Source organism: Emydura macquarii, unplaced genomic scaffold (genome assembly GCF_026122565.2).
Source record: "Emydura macquarii macquarii isolate MOO-44397 ecotype Brisbane River unplaced genomic scaffold, CSIRO-AGI_Emac_v2 contig_3080, whole genome shotgun sequence".
Lineage (NCBI taxonomy): Eukaryota > Metazoa > Chordata > Testudines > Chelidae > Emydura > Emydura macquarii.
In genome coordinates, this window is record NW_027133217.1 from 257,765 (window position 1) to 279,754 (window position 21,990).

A 21,990-nucleotide genomic window follows, 5' to 3' on the forward strand; every position below is an offset into this window, starting at 1 on the left:
AAACCTCCATTTTGGCAACTGTCAATCTATGTCCAGTAACTGAAAATTATTATTTATTTTTGTATTAAAATATTCCCATATGTATGGCAATCCTTTGAAATCAAGAACTGACAGTAATAAATGGCAAATAAAAGACTAAGATATGAGGAAATATTCCAATATGCAGAAACCAAAGTCTAAAACGCCAGGACGACAACATAATGCAGTGTGTCACCTAAAAACTTATTATAACGACTCTCTTTCTGGAGTTATAACTGAACTGAATTAGTGGAATTATAGAATAAAACACACGTTTACTCAAAGCAATGCCACATAAAACAAGAATTTGAGTAGCAATCCTGCTTCTTACAAGCTTTACATGTGCTATGAGGAACTGACAAACTAGACAGCTGCTTTATTCTATGTAGAAGTGAGAACATATCTTTTGCACACAGCAATTCAGTTTTTATTGTAGCCAAAGTCTGGCAGTATCAGTTCCCTCTGGGCTTAATCATTCCAAAATACTTACTAAATTTCAATTTAAGGATATTATTGGTTACTGAATAATGTGCTTAATTTCAGATTATTCTTAGCTTTTAGCAAAACAGAAGAGTTATATTTAACTAACTTTTGATGTGTAAATTCCTGTTTGTCATCTTTTAATGACAGTTAATAAAGCCGCTAAAATGGCTATTCAGATGACTCAAAACCTCTAGAGCAACTGTATGCAGTACAAAGTAAATATAAAATCTAATAAAATCTGCAGATGACAAAGATTGGCAGAGTATTAAATAATGATGAGGACACACAGTCATCAAGCAATCTGGATTTGCGCATTAATTCAGCCAAATGCAAAGTTATACATCTAGGAACAAAGAATGAGGCCTTTCCTACAGAATGGGGAATTAGATCCTGGAAAAGAATGACTCAAAAAAATCAAGGGATCATAGCGCACAAGATATTTGCCTGTGACAAACAAGTCACTTCTGGCCTTAAACTCTATGAATCTATAACCAAATCAGAACCCAATTTAACAGCAATGCTTACCTGATGTATGGTTCCATCAATTTCAACAGGAACAATGAAGTCAGCATTATTAATTGGCTAGAAAGAATGACAACAAAGTAAGATAATGTTTTAAAAAAAACAAGCGTAACTACTATTAGAAGGGGTGCTTTTCAAAGGCACCAAAAGGCAGTCAGGCTCCTAACTTCCAGCAAGAGTCCTAATATGTGCCTTTGGAAATCTCTCCCCCTCAGTTAGTATAAAAAAAGCTTGAAAAATTGCCTGCTCTGATATTTAAAAGTAAAAACTTCATAGAGCATAGATTGAATAATACACTTCACAGCAATTTTTCAATATGACTAAACTCAGATTTTGCATAGGGTCTGGGATTATTTTATGTAAGGATGATGAGAAAATGCAAGTATCTCCCTGATTTAATAGTCTGAGTTTAATATTTGTTTCTATTATTGTCTCATGATGGGGATTTGTCATTACACTACTGAACTACCATTTCCGATGTCCTTCTCCCCACCACATTCCAAAACACCTTTCCCCTCCCTTTTATCCTTCAGGTGTGTATTTAACACAATAAATCAGCAAACCCGAAGGCTGCTCAAATATGCTGGGGAAGTAAACAGGGAGAATGATAAATACTGTCATCAAAAAGGAGCACCAAAAAAAAAGGTTTATCTCAGGTTGCTGCTAAAAACACAAGGATCTGTAGTTGAAATTTGAAACTATTTCATTACAAAACTACTGTTATGTATTTTTAAAGTATATTAATGCCTTTTATGTAATGTTTTTCATATTGAAGGACCCCAACATATTTTTATGATCTCGCACACAACTCTCCCCACTTAAAAGTGGTCAACCCTTGGGTAGAATGCAATAATTGTGAAACAGCACATGCTGCCATAGAGCATTTTAGTGAAGAATTCCACAACTAAAGGAAACTGCAGGAGAAATTTAGATAATTGGAATCCAACTATTCAAACAGGTAGTTGGCCTGGAAACCCAGGTGTTAATAACTCTACCCTTGTGAAAATTATGAGCTCTTTAATGACACAAGCAGGCAAGGGCCTCATCTCAGCTCAAAGACAGCGCGTTCAACAACACAAAGTTCACCAGCACCACTGAGATGCACTGGAAAGAGTGCCACCTGCAGAATAACTAAAGCCATTTACTTTAGCATTTGGTTTTCTCTTCACAGACTCCCATCCCAGTACTTAGCAAGCTTAGCTAAGATTTGATGCCATGAGATACGAGTAAGATGGTTTCAACTTATTACAAAATATTACAGATTGTCAACTTGCAAAGAAATAAGAATGTGTGCAATTAAATTCCTATTACAAGCCTAATGTTTTTCAGAATGCTCAATTTTTTTTTTTTTTTTTAAAAGGGAGGAATTTTTGTTTGGAAATTTTTTGTAAATATTGATATAAAGCTGTGCCTGACTATATACAATAAAGAGACAATTGTCAACTTTGAAAATTAATGCAAGGGAGCACGAATCCTTTGCAGTATGTGCAAACCTCTGCTCTAGACGAGAGTTTTGATGATGCTTGTTGAGGAGATGATATACTCTTTCAAACTATTTTAAAGTAATTGGATAGAATAATCTCAAGAGAAATACATTTTATTTTCATTAAGCAACCACAAAACTAAAAATTTAAGAAGCACTCAATTAACATTCATTTTTCACATTGAGGATTGATACTGATTCCCTGTTACTTTAGTGGATGCCGTGCATCTTTTCTTGAATATGCTTCACTTCCCTCCCAGCTATTTTGGCCCCTCTCTCTCTAAATAATTGAATAGCTTTACAAAAAGTTAGTGTTTTTCCCCCCACGAGTCCAAATGAGCTTCTACCATGATAGAACACTAAGAAAATTCCCAACTATAACTTCAGGAGTGACTATAAAAGTCAGGGATTTGGCACTGAAGTCTATAACAGCTTACAAGTCTATACAATCCTACAATTTGAGCCTAACTTTGTATCACCATATATCCATATAAGGTTTTTTTAAAAAGTCAACCAAGAAATATTGCTTCCAGATTCAGACCGCTAATTAACTATGGTTTATAACTTCAAGTGCCTGGCAACTGAATCTTTACTAGGATTAAAACAAGAGATTTATGTTTGCAATGAAAAATATAGTATAACCAAAATTAGAAGCACTATGAAGTTACTGGCAATTGCTCCTGGTAAGGCAACATACTAATGGTGCTTAAAGATCTTAAAGACCAACATATAAAGCAAGATGATGCCTCAGATTTGCTGAACATGAAAGACAGTCACATTTTTGAGTCAATTTGAAGCAGTGACTACTACTCTTGCCTTAACGTTACATCCTATCTAAACAATAAAAACACACTCCATGACAGAAATTTAAGCTCTTCAAAATTTTGCTTCAAAATGACTGACTCACCAGCAACAGCTATACATCACTCCGCCTTCCTGTAATGGAGGCTGAATACTTAATGTGCTGAGCAGAAAAGAACTGTCATTTACTTAACCCCACGACATTGGAAGCAATCTTTTCTTGAAATAGGACACAGGTATTACTGGCACCAAGAATGTATTAGTGTAACATTCACAATCTCTTCTAGCAGAATTATACATCCACTTAGCATACAGAGGTCCTGAAATTCCATCTTCCACAGCTGTGAATACTAGACTTGACTGCAGCAGAATTCACACTTCAGAAAATGAAAGTCAGTTCTTTAGGACAGCAAGTTCTACAGGTGTTAAATACTGACCCCTGCTGGAATATTTCAGCTACTGTGGCAGGACTGAGTGATCATTCAGTTAAAGTCATTTCCCTAAAACACAGCTTTCTCTTGCAATCAGAAGCAGTCATTACTTTATCAATGTTCATTCTATCCCACCCCACAACCAAAAAGAACAGGAAAATAACTGTAGGAACTGGACAATGGAACTGCTCCCAAAGGAGGCAGTGTATTTACTGTCTCTGGAAACAGACCTTGAAGGATCCTTTTCAGTCATCTTCATCACTATGCATTGTTGCATGAAAGTTTTCATAGTTACTGTACTTTTTCATTCCTGATAAACCTGTTTACTCTCTATCAGTTAGAAAAAACCTAATAAGGAAATGATCTAATAGGGCACCTTTTTTTCTCTGAAGAGATGTGTATATTGAATCAAGAAAATGATCCAATCACCAGAACATTAATGGATGGCTTGTCAGACTAGTTAACATACTGTCTTAAGAAGATTACTATGTCTATCATGTTCACTAATATTTTTATGATCAAGTAGCAAAGAACACTTGAGAGTATATTTACCTTAAATGAACTGTGCACTAATGTTTCATCTAAATCAATGACCACACATTTCTTCCCATAGTCCGATATTGTCAGTTCTGGTAGGAGGTATTTAGCTGATGGCTGAAGAAAAAAAAAAGTGCAATAAAAAATGTAAGTATTTTGCACATTAACCAGAGGTGTGCATTCTGAGCACTGCACACTTGCAATTAGCAACGGGAAGTCACAGATATAAGTCATAAGGTTGAACAGGTTTTTTGTACCCGTTTACAATACACAGTTGGAAATGAAAGCTCTCATGCAATACACAAACTGCTTTCTGTATTTTTATTTCTTGAATGAATATCAAACGCTTTGGAGATTCATTTAAGCAATATATATGAACATAGCAAAATAATTGTAGTAGCTAAAGTCTGGTGGAAATGGGACACAATTAGTAGGACTCACCTCCTCCACTAGCCTGCTTTCTTATGCCTCAGTATGGGCTACACAGCTGGAGCCTTATCTTGCTCTACATCTCAGAGTCCGAAGCAGCAACTGGAAGCATAAACTTCTGGCCACAGCATGCATGGGTGACTGTGAAATTCACATAAATCAATGCTTCCATTCGCCACAATGTACGCTGAGATGAAGTAACAGAAAGGCAAGCCCCAATTCTGAAGTTAAATGAGATTACACTTTAATAAGTGGTTGGAAACAGTTCAGAGCCCCATTCTGCAAATGACCATCACTGTAGATGAATTAATGCTTTTGCACAAATTACATGTTCAGAATCACAAGCATAAAAATACAGTGAATGAAAGTTCCATCAAACTTGGCTGTTAGAGCCAGTACCCATTACAAAGGTGGGACTCAAAATATATTAGGAAGCTCCACAAACATCCTCCTGCAGCAGTCTATAACTGGTACAATATCTCAGGGGACACAGACTGCACCTGGGGCAGAAGGTAGAGTGGTTACAGTTTTGTGGGCCACTGCCTGACCTAGCATCCTGAGTTGCAACACTGATTGTATTCTTCCCTGACTTTGCTACCAGATGTCATGTACCACAGGAGCATAAGAAGGAACTGGAAGGGGAGGATGCATCTTTTGGCTGCTTAAAGAAGCTGAGATACTGTCACACTCTTAAGGGGGTCTTTAATGTTTAAATAAATGGGTCAGTTCTGAAAGAAGGGAAAATTGAGGTTGGATATAAAGTGAGGAGATGTTCAATATGGAGAGGAAATTAAATATGTTAATGGCTTAAAGTCCATGGATAGGGGTTAAAAACAATACTGAGATCACAATAGGATGGGGGGACCTCTCCCCCTCGCATCCCTAGTGTTTATCTTTCCTCTCCTTTTACATATACTTTATCTATCTAGAGTGTAAGTTTATGAGACAAGGACAGTCTTTTTGTTCATGTTGATACAGCACCTAGCACAGTGAGATCCTGGTCTATTACTAGGGCTCCAAGGTGCTATGCTAATACAAATTAAATAAGTAAATAATGGATCATTAGGTCAATCTTGGTAAAATAGTCTTTTATGGAGGTAGTCTCAGAGACTTGTGAGGTCACCATACTGCACACTAGAGTAGGCTGGTTATCTGAATGAGATTACATCTGTGCACACTATGATAATAAGAGTAGAGTATTCTGTATCAACCATTGCTTTATTTCTGCTGTTCTTCAGATAGTGGCAAAATATTTTCCATTATTTTAAAAATAATGTTGTTTATAACCACTAGTAAGAAATATGAAAACTAAAACTCTATTTCTGTACCACATTTTATTTCTATCAGATCTTTTCTCAGATATGTAGGAAAAAGGTTCCCAAGCTCACAGAGCTCATATGGTCTTTGCCAATGAACAAATGAAAAATAACTCCCAAGCTGGGTTATGCAATTTTAAGTCATGAAGTCAAACACTTAAGTGCAACAACCTCTGTAAGAAGCCGAAATTGGCTAAATTTGTGCAAATTCTCCTGAGAAAATTTTAATTAACTAACTAAGTGTTCTTAAAACAAATACTGTTAAGATTCAGGATTTAAATAATATGACAATCTTCAGCAACATTATGTATCCTGGGAAGGATTTTCAGAAGTACTCAGCGTTGATCTAACTCAGATTCCATAGAAGTCAATGGCAGTTTCTTGATATATCAAAATTAATCATCTTAATCATCTAAATCTCTTATTTTCTTTCTAGTTGTATTTGATTCTTAGATTAGGGCTCAGTGAAACCGAGATCACACTGATCTATAAGAGATAAACCACTGTATTGTCATTGATAAGGTCTGCACAGTGTGTGGGGCTGGCATCAGATTAGATGTTAATTACACATCAGATTTGACTCAATACCCAAACAGAATGAGGTCAGCTAATAGTATAGTAAAAAGTTGTTTTACTTCTGTGAATATATTTATTATTTATATTATGGAAACACCTACAGACTAAGTTTGCCAGGCATTGTACAAACACAGAATGACAGTCCTTACCCCAAATCTTACAATCTAAATAGACAAGACAGTGAGGGAGAAAGTATTATCTACATTTTACAAATGAGAAACTGAGACACAAAGATTCAGTATCTTAGCCACAAAACCATCCTACCTCTCAAGGTAGTACATTTGTTCATTTTAAGGAACGTTAGTATATTTTTCATTTAATAGTAGCACAATTTGTATAAACAGTTCAAAGTACATAATGGTAACATTAACTACACAACAATTTCTTCTGCTACATGAAGAGTGTTTTTACTAACACTGTAAAGGATCCAAAAGCACCATTAAGACATAAATGATATGATAGCACCATCAAGTGTTCCATTATACATGAAACAGGATCTAGTTTCTGATTTTTATACTCTCCCACACACACTCACTTTAAAAGGTCGACCAGGAAAAAAGTCATGAAAGGAATGCACTGCGTGTCCGTTTTTTTTTTTCAAAATTAAATATCTTAGGAAAAATATATGCAAATAGCATTCCCTGACTCTTAGTAATGAGTAGTACTGAATGAATATATTATTCAGGTGGAATTTAGAACAGCTGAGGTAACTATTGCAAATTAAAAATAAACCAGGGATTATTACAAAGACTAACATCTCTATGTATGGTGCATTAATGGCATGACAAAAAAATCAAGGACAAGACTAACTGTACAATATGTATTATTGCGTAGAACCAATAACTGTTCCCTGGCAGCTGATCAAACCAAATCCAGGAAGGGAATGAACATCTCAGAGAACATTACAAGACTCAAGGGCCTTATAATGAAAGAGGCTGAAACTGTCTTTGACTCTGAGCCAAGTAGTATTGTATTCCTCTCTCTTTCCATTTGAAGCTCTGCTTTCTCTAAGCAGCAGTGATGAGGAGAACAAATGTATTTCCATCCTTCTCTCTCCATTCTATGTACTCACATACCTGGTTAACATCCAGAATTCTCCTGCTACCTGGAGTTTTGCCTTAGCTTAAGAAATACTCCATACAAATCTGAGCCTAAGCTTTCCCAAAGCCTGCCTCCATCTAGGGTTTTCTTGTCTCAGCCACTAGTTTCCTCTTCAGAGAGAGACTCCAGCCTCTCTTGTTCCCTGGGTGGTATTAACTGGAACTAACTTGCTAGTTTGATACAGCACTAGATATACTACATCTTCATACCCAGTTCCAACACCTGAATGTACATTGACTCAACAAAGAGTTACATTTGCACACAGGGTCCTAGGACATGTTATTCAGGTCCCAGCCACAAGGCTTGATTTAATCTGATCCTGCCTGAAAAGCAGAATGCCTGAAGGGATGCCAGGCTAAACTCTAAACTTTCTCAATAGTTAACATGTCTGAAGATCAGAGGAAACAAGCAACTGGTTTTTGGTTCCCAGTTAATTTGTTCTTCACATGCAATGCCATTTCTGTGCTGACATTAGCATGTGAAGGCTCTTCTCTCCTGCAGATCTGAAGGGGCGTGGAAAATATGAATTATGAAGCAAAAGGTTTCAAAATTCATGTAGAAACTGAAGATCTTGAGTAGGAATTTAGAGTAAGGATGACACCCAGGTGGTTTAAAGAACGTAAGGAGTGTGTATATCTGACAGTAACTAATTTACGCTGACATCCAAGCCTTCTAACTAGAGCCTTTTCTACACAATTGTAGCAAAGCTTATACCAAGGAAAGGAATAGTGCCAATGAATTTCTGTAGTATCAATTTTTAAATCAATTCACATATGCCTAAATGAAGACAGCTGGAGAAATGTCCTAGGAAAGTAACGATTAGCAGACATAAATCATAGTCAATGAAGATATAATATTTATGATGATTAAAATGAGATTTCAAGCTCTTTACCTGTTTTCTTTTTTTAAAAAAATCAAGCTTTTTAGTAATTTAAGTGTAACTAACAGTGGTCAACAGTAACTCATACTTACTACACAGTGGTATCTGAAATACTGCAGTATTTCCCCATAACTGAGTAGAAAAATAACTATGGGTCTCAGACATTGTGTAGACACTGTGGATCAAATGTTGACTTTAAATTACAAGCACCATAAAGTACTTGCTGAGTCTTTTGTTCCACCACGATGAAAACTTTATGTATACTACAACAGATATTGTGTCATTAGATGTTATTAAACTAGTCACTGTTCAGGGCTTATGCATTCATCTCAGGTTTCCATGCTGTTAATTGGCATAATAGCCTTCAAAAAGCAATGACTGATCAGAAGTGTCTCAAGAAAGTTGAAGAAATACTACATTCTCTGACAGAGTAAGCAGGAATTCTTGTTTTCTGTTTGAAGTGTAAACAAATGGCAGAGCCATTTTTCAAGAATTCACTATATAAAGCAAACACTCAGCCTTCACAAAATGACAAGGTTAAAAGTGAAATTCAATGCAATTCACATCTTGCTAATGCTAAGTGCTGTAAGAAAGACAAGAAGTAATTATTTCACTCTACTCTGCACTGATAAGGCCTCAGTTGAAGTACTGTGTTTAGTTCTGAGCTTCACATTTCAGGAAAGATGTGGACAAATTGGAGAAAGTCCAGAGGAGAGCAACAAAAAGGATTAAAGATCTAGAAAACCTGACCTATGAGGAAAGAATAAAAAAATGGGTTTTGTTTAGTCTGGAGAAAAGAAGACTGGGGGGAATGTGATAAGATAGATCCTGGAGTTATTGTGGATAGTTCTCTGAAAAACATCTGCTCAATGTGTAGTGGCAGTCAAAAAAGCTAACAGAATGTCAGGAACCATTAGAAAAGGGATAAATAAGACATAAAGTATCATAATGCCTCTATATAAATACCTGGTACGTCCACATCTTGAATACCACGTGCAGATCTGGTTGCCCCATGACAAAAAAGATATATTAGAATTGGAAAAGGTACAGAGAATGGCAACAAAAATGATCAGGGGCATGGAACAGCTTCCATAATAAGAGAGATTAAGATGACAGACTTTTCAGCTTGGAAAAGAAATGACTATGGGCAGATATGATAGAGGTCTATAAAATTTTCACTGGTGTGGAGAAAGTGAATAAGGAAATATTATTTACTCCTTCACATAACACAGGAACTACGGATCAACCAATGAATAGGTAGCAGGTTTAAAACAAACAAAATAAAGTACTTCTTCACACAATGCACAGTTAACCTGTGGAACTCTTTTGCCCAGGGATGTTGTGAAAGCCAAAACCATAACAGGGTTCAAAAAAAGAACTAGGTAAATTCATGGAGGATAGGACCATCAATTACTATTAGCTACAACGCACAGGGATGCAAGCCCATGCTCGGTGTCCCTGGCCTTTATTTGCCAGAAGCTGGTAGTGAACAACAGGGGATGGATCGCTCAATAATTGCCCTGTTCTTTTCATCCCCTCTGAAGCATCTGGCTTTGGCCACACTGGTGGAAGACAGGATGCTGGACTAGATGGACCATTGGTTTGACTCAGTACGACCATTCTTATGTTCTTATAATAGTTTTCAAGTCTGTTACAAGAAGGAGGGTGAAAAACTGTTCTCATTAACCTCTGAGGCTAGGACAAGAAGCAACAGGCTTAAAGTTGGACATTAGAAAAACTTTCCTAATTGTCAGGGTAGTTAAGCACTGAAGCCAACTGCCTAGGGTGGGTTGGAGGTTCATCATTGGAGGTTTTTAAGAACAGGTTAGAAAAACATCTGTCAGGAATGGTCTAGTTATTATGTAGTCCTGCCTTGAGTGCAAGGGACTGGACTAGATGAACTCTTGAGGTCCCTTCCAATCCTACACTTCGATACTATCTGCTCCATGGTAAGGTATTTCTTTCCTGTTCGTTCTCTCTGCTGTTTACTGCTTTGTCATGCACAGCAGCAGCATGGTGAACAGCCTTTTTTAGTGCAGTTACACACCACATGTGAACACAGGATACAAACAATACATGAGATTCTAAAAGTGACTTCAAATTTGTAGTTAGCTTACTGCCCATGAAACAAATTTCTGCTGAAATTTATGAAGTCAGTTCAAACAAACCTGTAAACAAACCAAAATATTTTTTCTAGGAAGTTAGAAAGCATTAAATTAGCCAAAAGTAAAGAAAAATGAGTAAAAGATGATCTGTGCATAAGATTTCACTTTCAGGAGGATTGTGAATATGATTTTCTGTGCCACTCACTTTCTAAATACTGGGATTCTCAGTGAATGGAAGAAATGGATACAGCAATTTTAAGTCTTAAACAACCACATAACCAGTGCTGTATATTCATCCATGCTCTCACTCTAAGGAGATTATAGCCAATTGCTGAAATCACTAGGATTCTGCTTTATTACTTAGAAAGAAAGACACTAGAAGAATCAAGTTGAAAGAAACCCAAGAAAGCAAGAATATTCTGAACTACAGTTAAAATGGCACCTTTAATTCAGCTATGATACAAGGACTTCTCAGGATTTAATTTCACCAGGAAATTTTACATATCTGAAACTGATCTTCAGGGAAAAAAAAAGCTGTCTATTCATAGCACTGTCAAAAATAATGACTACAATCTGGTATACAATATTAGAAAAAAATGAATTACTTTATATTGCTGCTTAATATACACCTTCCCCGCAAATACAAATGTAATATTCTGTATTACACAGAAGGCAGAACAATTGCTTTTTCAGTAACACTTTTTTATTTTAATTTTTTTTTTAAAGCAGCAGGAGGCTCTTCTGCAGGTGCTGATGGAAACTTGAAATCTGACAGGGATGTGATCTTTGATTGGCAGATATGCCTTTCCGAGGTCAGGAGAAAAATCTGTAAATTTGCCACATTGTGTGTGTTGAAATAAAACATAACTCATGGAGGTAAGTTGTTTTTAACATAATAAAACTAATTATCTGTCAACATTCCACTGGTATTACACACACATGCATACGGTGATTGGAAATTTCCACAGAACAGATGATCTCTCAGTAGGTCACTAGATTTGCACATACGTGCACAATAAAATAGAATGGATTTTCAATTTTAATATATAGGGAAGGACTTGTGCAAGCTGGTTTAAGAAGAAGCATATGGAAGGAGTGGGGCTCTTTTCAGAAATGTAGGGAATTTAAAAATTATCATTGAATACATTAAATTTTTAAATATGCAAAGTGAAGCACATAAAAGTTAAAAAACAAAATTTGCAATGAGTGTACTGAATGAGTTCATAGCAATAGTTAAGAACCATGCTTTATTGCATTCCTCTGTCATGTGCAGTGTTGTTATATTTTACTAATAGTAAAATCTCATCTTACATTGTTAATGCTTTATTTCATTTTAAAGCTGGGTGCCATGCTTTGATATAGTAAGACAGTTACAGCACTGGTTTATAGCTCTAATGGTTGTCAGTGCTGCTAAAATGATGAGAACTGAAGTTGGAAGCGATAGGAAAGCAATATAATAATCTAGCAGTGGATGTTGTACACCACTAAAAGTTGATATTCCCAGGTTTCTAGTGATATACGCTTTTTGCTTCTAGCCCTGATGATCTGAGAAATAAAGCTTTAAAACTGTCACTGGTCCTTCAGTGCAATGCTTTTTTGGCATTGATCCGGGACTACCAAAGGAAGCAATGATCCTGGAACAAGTATAATTTCCAACAGTTTTTCAGCTCCAAGAAAAGATGATGACTGAGAGAAGTGATCTGTGTGGCTGAATACGAATCTCAGTACAATTAAACTGCTGCACTAATGGGGCCCAATGATGGGCCTTAAGAAGCTGGGGTATAAAAGAAAAATAGGGAGCCGTCAGGGAAATATTCAGATCTTTAGAGATACCGGACACCTGCAGGAGAGGGAATATAGCAATGTCCCCATAGACTTTCACTGACAATGCCTTAAGAACTTTGCTATAGCACTAAATCTCAATAAGGTACTGTAAATGGTGAAGGAGTAATGGGACACAGTGCTAAAAAGTATATTTGCGATTTAAAAAACAAAACAAAAAATCCAGAGTCCACATTAAAAGCAGCCTAAGACTTATCAACTCTTTGGCAAAAAAGCTTAAGTCCAAACAACTTTTAAAATCTCTAGATCAAAGACCATAAAATGTTTTTATTTGTTTTTGAAAAATAATTCCAACCTAACAACTTGTATTCCAAATTTAAACCAGGTAACATAAACAGACCTATTAAGACCAAAAAACTATGATTCATAACAAAACCACCATCTTAATCAACTACAGTAACATGACTGAGGTTGCTGTTATACTTGAGTAGCTTGCACCAAGAAAACTAAAGCCTCATTTCACAGGTTCTATAATATCTCCAAAAGATCAGTTAAAATAATTGGGGCAAGTAGAAATAGAAGGAGCACAGTTCACAGAATCATAGGGTTAGGAGGGATTGAAAGTGTCATCTAGTCTAACCTCCTGCCAAGATGCAAGGTGTGTTGAGTCATAACCCACACCATTTAGTACTAGCGAGTTGCTTTTTGTCCCCAATATGACTGTTAAATAATTTAATTTATTGGCTTTTGAGTAACTCTCTATATATATTTTCAGTGATAAAATTCAGAGTTAAGTTACATGATGGACAGATGCAGATGATAGCTTTACAAAGCTGGACTGTTCCTTTGTTCCTATTAATTAGTTTTGTCTGTATACCTCACATGCACAGTTAAAGTAATTTACCTCACAATTTTATACAACCTTGCAGATTAGAAAACAAATGTCTTATAATATGCAACACAGAACAGATCCAGTCAAATCCAACATAATATAAAATGAATCAAAGCAAAAACTATGAAAATTATTAAAAGGAATAAAAATACATACACTTGGTATGGGAATGACCTGCATCTGGTCACCCTGGGGGGAAAGAAAAAATATCATTGTAAAGACTTTTGAAAGGGTGAAACAGAAATATCTGAAGCGTTAAATTTTGGCACTCAAACATTTTAACAAAAACACTCAAAGTATTCAAGAACTCAACAAAAAATGACAAAATAGGTTCTTGCATTTTAGCTGCTAAAATGATTGGTTAGTATAACACAATATTCATGATTTTAGAAGACCATAAACTGATAAATTCCTTGCTTTACTTAATAAGAGGAAATAGGAAAATGTATCAGTGTTCATGTCAAGACTTCCTTTCTTCAAGTAATAGGGTCCACATGTCAGTTACAATTGGTGCTTCAGCCTCACTGAAGATTGGGTCAGATCCAGACTTGTCAGTTACTAGCAAGATCATTCAAACCTACTTTCTTAAATTACAGATTGTGTTAAATATAGTTTGAGGAAAAAGAATTTCTCCTATTGCAGAGCTTGGTAAATTCCACCCCATAACAAACCTACAACCTTGGATGTTAATTTCAATCTCTATCTAGATGAGCCATCTGTCTCCAGGATGGTCCTGATGCGTGAACCTAATTGCTTGAAGAAAGGAAATTTTCAGGTAAGCATAAATACATTTTGCTATTCTTTTTTGTCCTAAGATCCACAGACTGATTACAATAAGATTTCCGCAGCAATGTTCATCAAGGGTGGGAAGCAGGATCATCTTTTAAATATGGACATCCAAAATTAGGTAGATTATATATAAATATTTCCTCTACTTTTCCTTGGGCACTAAGACATGGAGAATACTTCTGCTAAAAGAAGGAAGTGGTATTATGACCAATATACAGAATTTGGTGAACTAGGCCTTCTAGCAGATCTCAATTACAGGAGATGTGACTGCTTTGCCTTCAGTTTGTCAGTGCTCCTACAGATTGGACTATGATGCTTAACTGAAGGAGGAATATTTCTTGAATGCCATGACAGTTTTGAAGACTACCTGTCTTAATTAAAATTACAATACCAGATCTCAGAGAAAGCTCCCAACTTCAAATAAACTCATCTGACTGAATATAGAAGCCATTAGGAGGCCTACTCTAGTTGGCAAGAAATATACCACCACCTCCTGTCAGGATTCAATCTGGGCAGTGCTGTAAAGAGCAGAATGAGGTTCCAAGGTTGTCCACTGTGACTTGCAGGGTTGGAATAAGGCTGATCCCCAAAGACACATTTAATATTGGAAGCTGTGTACAAAACTTCCCTGTCCTTCACATGCTGAGAACATTACACTACACATACTTGACCTTTTCGCTTGGACGCTCTTATGTCACAAAACCATATTACAGGAACTCAAGGCTATGTTTCACTGGTTGAACATGGTAGTTAAACTGTGGACTTTGCATCAGCCAGTAGAATAAGTTCTATTTGTTGACTTCTGTTTTGGGATCCTTGAGAGCAGTAATTACTTCATCTAAATATTCATTTTTAAATCTGTCTGTGCCAAGATGGAGGATTGGTCTTGCAACAGCAGATCCCCTCTGAGAGAGACATCCCAAAGCCAATGCTAGGTTAATCAATCCTGAGAGCCATAGCCTCTTCAGCCAGAAGTACAAAAACCAAACCACCACCACACTCTGGCTCCTATCTTTTCTATAATCCTGGGTAGAAGTGAAAAGCGTGGGAAGACCTATAGCACGGACTTTGCCCAGCTTTGCATGAGGATTTCACATCCCGGGTCCAAACTGTAGGGCACTTTATTTGCTGGTTCCAGATGCAAAGAGGTCAATCGTCAGACTGACAAATTGATTTACGCTGACTAAGGTATTTCTGGTGTAATCACCACTCTGCTAATCTGACTTCTGCCATGCAAAATTGGGGTTCCCTTTCCTCGGTGAGCAGTGCACACAGAGTTAAGGAACTTTGCTTTGCTGAGTACAGGAGATTTTCTCTTGGGTATGGGACTGATCATGTTCTTCATAGTTATTCCGAAAACTCCATCAGACATGTTGACTGTCACAACCAGAACAGGTCTATTTTCCATTGAGTAAGCAGTGCTCTGGGACCTCAGTGAATTATTTTGTTCCAGCTCATATCCATTCTCTGAACCCTTAAAACAAATCTGATTCACTGCATTCACCAGCCATGGAAACATAGAATGCACAACTGGAGCTAGATCTCTGCCAACTAATGAGAGTAGGGTGAGATGTAATCCAGTAATTCCGAGTATTATATGAACTCTGCATCACTTAAGCCTGCCTGTGTATTAGATCAGAATTCCTAATAGGCTCCAATAAGAATTGGATTTTTGTTTATGACACCACTTGTTTTCCATTATGACCATCTTCATCTTCTGTTAATGTTCCTCTGACCTGAGACCTTGTATCTGATGGTATTCATCCTCAGCCTAGGGCTGTGACTGATTCCCCTGGAACCATGTGTCTGGGTTTGCCCTGAATTCAAGATACTCCAGGAAGCCTATGTATCACTGTGTGTGCGCTTCAGGTTATTCCTCAGCACTCTATAGCCAGCTTCTGGACAGAGGAGGCAGAGGCAAAGCCTGGCATGGCATCCTGTAATAGAAGCTAGGATCAATAACCTAGTCCAGTGTTTCTCAATTAAATTTGGCCACGGAACCCATTTGAACTCGATAAATAACTGCGGAACCCCGCAAACTCTTAACAGTATTTTTAAATATGGGGCCAAAAAAAGTGTTGAAATAAGCAAATTATATACAAACAACTAGGTCAGCGTTTCTCTATTAAATATAAATTAAATTACACTTACACTCGATACCTTCCGCCGAAAAATCCGGGACATCTTCCCTTTTTCGGCGGCGCGGAGAACAGCTGCTCGCGGAACCCTAACAGTGTTCCCGTGGAACCCCAGGGTTCCACGGAACACCAATTGAGAAACACTGACCTAGTCATTAGCTCATGGAGATCTGCATTGGCAGCTGGGATCAAAACAGCAACACTTTCCTGATCTTTCAGGTGTGGCATGAAATCCCTATATCTTTCTATTACACTTTCCAAGGATGCATGAGAACAGATATACAGCCACAGCTTGTCTACGGCAACTGCAGACCTCTTAAGTGTAATTTCGCAGTACTTTGTCTGAATTTTGTTTTTTTTTAATATATATTTTACTACTTGATTTTTTAACTCTGATTCAGACTGCTAGCCTTCATCCACTAAGGAAGAAGAATTCCCTTTGTGGGTGTATGTGTATACATACACCTAAAGGAATGAACATACATCTATCTAACATTTTTATCTATGACCTGGAAGAAAACATCAAATCACCACGGATAAAAGTTTACAGATGACACAAAAATTGGGGGTGTGGTAAATAATGAAAAGGAGTCACTAATTCAGAGAAATATGGATTGCTTGATAAATTGGGTGTAAGCAAACAATGTGTGTTTTAATATGGCTAAATGTAAATATATATATATCTAGGAACAAAGAACGTAGGCCATAGAATGCAGGATGAGTGACTATCATGGAAAACAGTGACTCTAAAAAAGTTTTGGGGGTAATGGTGGATAAGTCAGCTGAACATGAGCTCCTAGTACAATGCAGTGGCTAGGACTAATGTGATCCTTGGATGCATAAACAAGAAAACTCGAATAGGAGTTATTTTCTCTCTATATTTAGCACAGTTGCTGGAATAGTGTGTCCAGTTCTGGGGTCCATAATTCCAGAAGAATGTTGATAAATTGGAGAGAGTTCAGAGAAGAGCTAGGGGAATGATTAAAGGATTAGAAGACATGTCTTATAGCGATATTCAAGGAGATCAATCTCTTTAGCTCAACAAAAAGGTCACGGGTGACTTGATTACAGTTTAAGCATCTCCATGGGGAGCAAATAATTAATAATGGGCTCTTCAATCTAGCAGAGAAAGGATACCATGAGCCAATGGCTGGAAGCTGAAGCTAGACAAATTCAGACTGGAAATAAGACGTACATTTTTAACAGCGAGAGTAATTAACCATTGGAACAATTTACAAAGAGTCGTGGTGGACATTTTTAAATCAAGATTGGACTCTCTGCTCGATCCCCATGTGATATGCTCTAGGGAATTATCTGAGGAAGTTCCATGCGCTATGTTCAACAGAAAATCAGACTGGACTATCACAATTGTCCCTTCTGGCCCGGGTATCTAGGAATCTATGGCCTGATCTTTTCTGCATTGATCTGCAATGCTGCACTCTGTAAGGGTGAGCAGGGGAACCCAACACTGATGATTAATCCTTATGATGCACTTCATGAAGGTATCCAGGGGAATCAAACACTGAGGATCGTCCGCCCTGCTACACTTTGTGAAGGAGAGGAGGGGAAACAGAACTGATTATTCATTTATTTCCCCTTTGGGAATTTGCCCCCTTAATCCTGCTTCAGATGAGGGAGTGAAATTGTGTTTCGAGATTGAGCTGAAAATAATTCACATGGCTAGTGTACTCCCTGTCCTACAAGAGGCTGGGTATGTTTTAATCCCCTCCCTCACATGGACCGCATCTGGGTCTCTCAAGGAAGGTACTGGCTTGGGGCTCAAGGATGTGCTCACCAGAAGCTCTCCCCTCTCTAATGCATGGAATCCACATGGGCCAGATTGGTCTGTGTTTCCCCTGGAGGTCTCAGCTTGTGAAATGAGTAGTTCTGGGAAAGGGGGGCTGTTATATAGGAGGAAGGAGAAGGGCGTGCTCTCCCACTACTGTACTCTCTGGCATTGGCAGCATCTGTGCTGTGTCAATTGCCCTCCAACCATAATTCGTGGGGAAGAGGAGAGGGAGTTCCGCAGTCAGGGGCATGACTGCTGGAGCAGGCTACAGGGACTCCAGAGCAATCTTCCATCTGGTATGCTGCCCTTCTGGCTTCACCTCCATTCATGAAGATTGGGGTAAGGGCCTGCTTGTCCCAGAGCCTCTTCTTCTCCAATCCTGCACACTCCTTTCCTGCCAGGGGAAGCGGACTGAGGCAATATTGCCCTGCCTGGACTTCATCTTGCCCAGCACAGCTGGCTTTCTCCTACCTTGCCTGAGGGAAGAGGTCAAGGCAAATGGGATATTTCATTGTGAGAGAAACTGCACTCAAGCCACAAAGTAGGCTGACCTCCCCAACAACATAATTGATAAGGGGGGAGCATTCAAAATACTCTTCCTTTTGTCTCTAAAGCCGGGAGGACTGGTTGACTTTGTTTGCCAGTGGGGAGGCAGAAAAAGTCTGGAGGGAACTCCAAGAAGGACATTCCCTTACTGCCAGACTGATAGGTCTGGTCTACACACAAGCTGCAAGCAGAATGATGTACCCATTATAACAGATCTGTGGGCCATAGCACAAAGATTTGCTCTACTTCAAGGAGGCACCGTTGCTATATGGAAAAATAACAGAAAAAAGTCTGTAGTATAGTTTCAGTAATTTCAGCTGTACTGAAAATTAACTATTTTACAGAATGCACTGATTCGTATTCAGTATATAAGGCACATGTGGTAAAGAGAATACTCTGAGTAGAACTTTTTACAATAGCTTTATACTTTTTAAAGATTTTTAAAGTTTCTTTTTTAAGTGAATAATAATCACTGCTATAAAATTTTGGTGATTAAATATTCTCAGCTCTGCATTTCTTCCAACCCTAGGAACCAGCAAAATGTCACTCAGGTAGCCAATCACAGCTGAACAATGCCAGACTGCAATCCTTGGTAAAATACAAACAACACATTTCGTGTATGTTCTGAAAAATATTTTTCAGATTAAGCCAAAATATTAAATAGTAACAGAACTACTTAACAAAGAATACTAGACCACCTGCCATATTTTGCTTAGTTTTAGGGTCATGTATTTTACAAAAATTTAGTTGTTACTTTAGTTGTTACTTATTTTGCTTAACAACAAGCTGTTAATGCTGAAAGGGATTAAAAACTAAAAATCAATTAAAACTAAACTTATTAGGTCACTTTCAAGAATATTCTTTAACAGTTTTAGAATTGCTTACAATCAATTGCTATAAATTCACGATTTCCCCATGCCTACTTCCTTTTCTCCATTTGTTTTTATCCTCTTTATCATTAGCATCCATAAAGCAACGCCACAAAAAGATAGAAGGTGAAATACATAGATCATTTTATACTATAGCTCCGGACAGGGACTAACTTCATAATTGCTTAATGCCCTTGCTGTGTTTTTCAAGGAAATAGTCGTATCACAAAAACCCTTGCCTGATGAAACATGACTTGAGAGCTACAAATTCAAAGCATCTTCTCAAAAACTGCACTAACCCCTAAAATCTGACACTGAATGTTGAATTATTTATAATTCCAAATCATTGATGCAGTTATCAATTTTAAATTCTCGAACAGCATTATTTCAAATTTAAAATAAAGGCAGCACATACATGCTTAGTTGCAGTGGTGATGTATCTATGATACATATACAGCTTTCACTTCAAAGTTCAAGACTTCCATCTCCTTTCAGTAACATTGCAGACTTAATTAAGTGGTTTAAGGATTTGACACTTTCTTCCACCACATATTGTTGAAATTGGCCTTTTTACAAATTAAAATATGTTTGTCTCACTCTTTAGTCTATTCATAGTTTGAAAAATTTAATCCTTCCTAAGCATTCTTTTGATTAATTATTCACTGAAAACTTCTACTGACCTCAGTGAAATTTGTTCTTTAATTTTAAAATGTGAACCTTGTGACACTTGTTTCTATCTGAATTTGAATGAACATTCATTTCTGAATTTTACAAATTGGAGCCAACTGTTTAATATTATATTAATATAGTTTAACATGAGGACTGTACCTAGTATTTACATAGCACATGTGGTGGTGGGTCCCTCAAGGCATAATGTACACTTGTCAGAGTTATTGGTATAATATTATGCCCTATGAACATTTCTATTTCGGATCATTAAATGAAGAGTAATTATTCTCTCCTATAGAAATTGAATTACAAGATATTTTCTAGAGATTTGAGACTACCACATACATTAAAAAGTCAGAGAATTACAAAATGTTTGGGGCAGTTTACATTTAAAAGCTTTTGGCTGTCAATCCAAAGAACTTGCATCATTTTATTAGTTTGGTCTCCCAATACAATTCCACTGCTAAAACTAAGTATTTAACATTTCTCTCTTTTCTCTGGATCTTTTTCTTCCTCTGGAATGCATGCATTTTTTTCCACCCTTTATTTTGCCAATAATAATCTTTGCATCCTTCCCACATCTATTATTTTAGATGGGACAGAGCTTTGTTGATTCTCCATTCCTCCCATATTACTATGTTTTCCATATACTCCGTGCAGTGGACTAGAAGACTGAGATGCTCCCTTCATCTGCAGAAGACTAGATTTTGCTCACTCCACAGCTAGTCAATAATGCACCTGCAGCTAGGCTAAGTGGTGTACTAGACAGTGAGATACAATCTGCCTCCTCTCCAGGTACAGCATAAACACTGCAGTTCACCTGGCCCATGGGTAATGGACCAAGTTTAGTCTTCGACTAGTGTGCACTATTCCGATTCAACTCTCCAACTCTCCATTTAGTTTCCCTGCCATCCTGATCTGCTTATCCTTTCTTTCTTCCCCTGGATAGCTCCTGTGCCACTCCTCCTGCATTTCAGAGTCTAGGAGGCAAAAGCAGAAAAGTGACATGAAACTGACATGAACTGTGTCAAATATGAAAACTGCTGCTCCTACTACGAAAAGTTATGTTCCAGAGCTGTAGAGAAAAATGCAAGATTCTGAATTGGAGTTGTGAGAGAAGTGGAAGGGGAAAGAAATTCCTTTATTTCTACTGCTCTGGCCACACCAACAGCAAAGGCTCCCCCTTATTCTTCTGAGGCTCCCATACCTAAAGGAACAGATGGAAAGTTGCTCTGGATAACAGCATAGTACAATTCTGCAATGGGGAGTTCTGAAAATATAGCATGGCTCTGGGAAAAAGATTGGATTCCTATGATCCTCGTGCCAAACGAAATCTTTGGTCATGCAAGGCAAGTTGACTCCATGTTATCAGTTTAAAATATGAACAAAGTTATGATGATATGCTAAAAAGTTATATGGATATGTTGTACAGGTTCCAGTTCTAAAACCTGCACAAAATAACCTCCTGGATTTCATAGTCATTGCTTTAAATTTAAGGATTATAAATTTTAAGGGTTTATTCAGTTTAAATTACCTACTGTTCAATGACTACGTCAAACCTAAAAATAAGCAAGCACAACGCAGCCTGAGAAAATCATCACTCTAAATTGACATCTCTGGGTGGTCTAATGGCAGCACACTACATATAGGGGAGGTGGGATTAAAAAAGAATCAGAATGTGGATCTCTCCCTTGCCCTACTCCATGCTGGGAATGCCTCATATCAGTCAAAAAGCTCCTTCAACTGAAGCTCAAAGTAGTGCTAATCGGCTTCAGAGGGCACAATACCTAACCCTCTTTAGTTGGAGATTAATGATGGGGGTGAAGGAAGTGGA

The 21,990-nt window shown here is 37.4% G+C and overlaps 1 protein-coding gene across 1 annotated transcript in view; it reads right to left on the bottom strand.

Moving 5' to 3' along the window:
• CTDSPL (CTD small phosphatase like) overlaps positions 1–21,990 on the bottom strand; it is a 99,797-nt gene that overhangs the window by 17,687 nt on the left and 60,120 nt on the right. The window contains exons 3-5 of the mRNA XM_067530388.1: positions 13,513–13,545; positions 4,291–4,392; positions 1,027–1,083 (exon numbers count right to left, since the gene is read on the bottom strand). Coding sequence (XP_067386489.1) covers positions 1,027–1,083; positions 4,291–4,392; positions 13,513–13,545 — 192 coding nt within the window. The remainder of the gene's footprint in view (positions 1–1,026; positions 1,084–4,290; positions 4,393–13,512; positions 13,546–21,990) is intronic.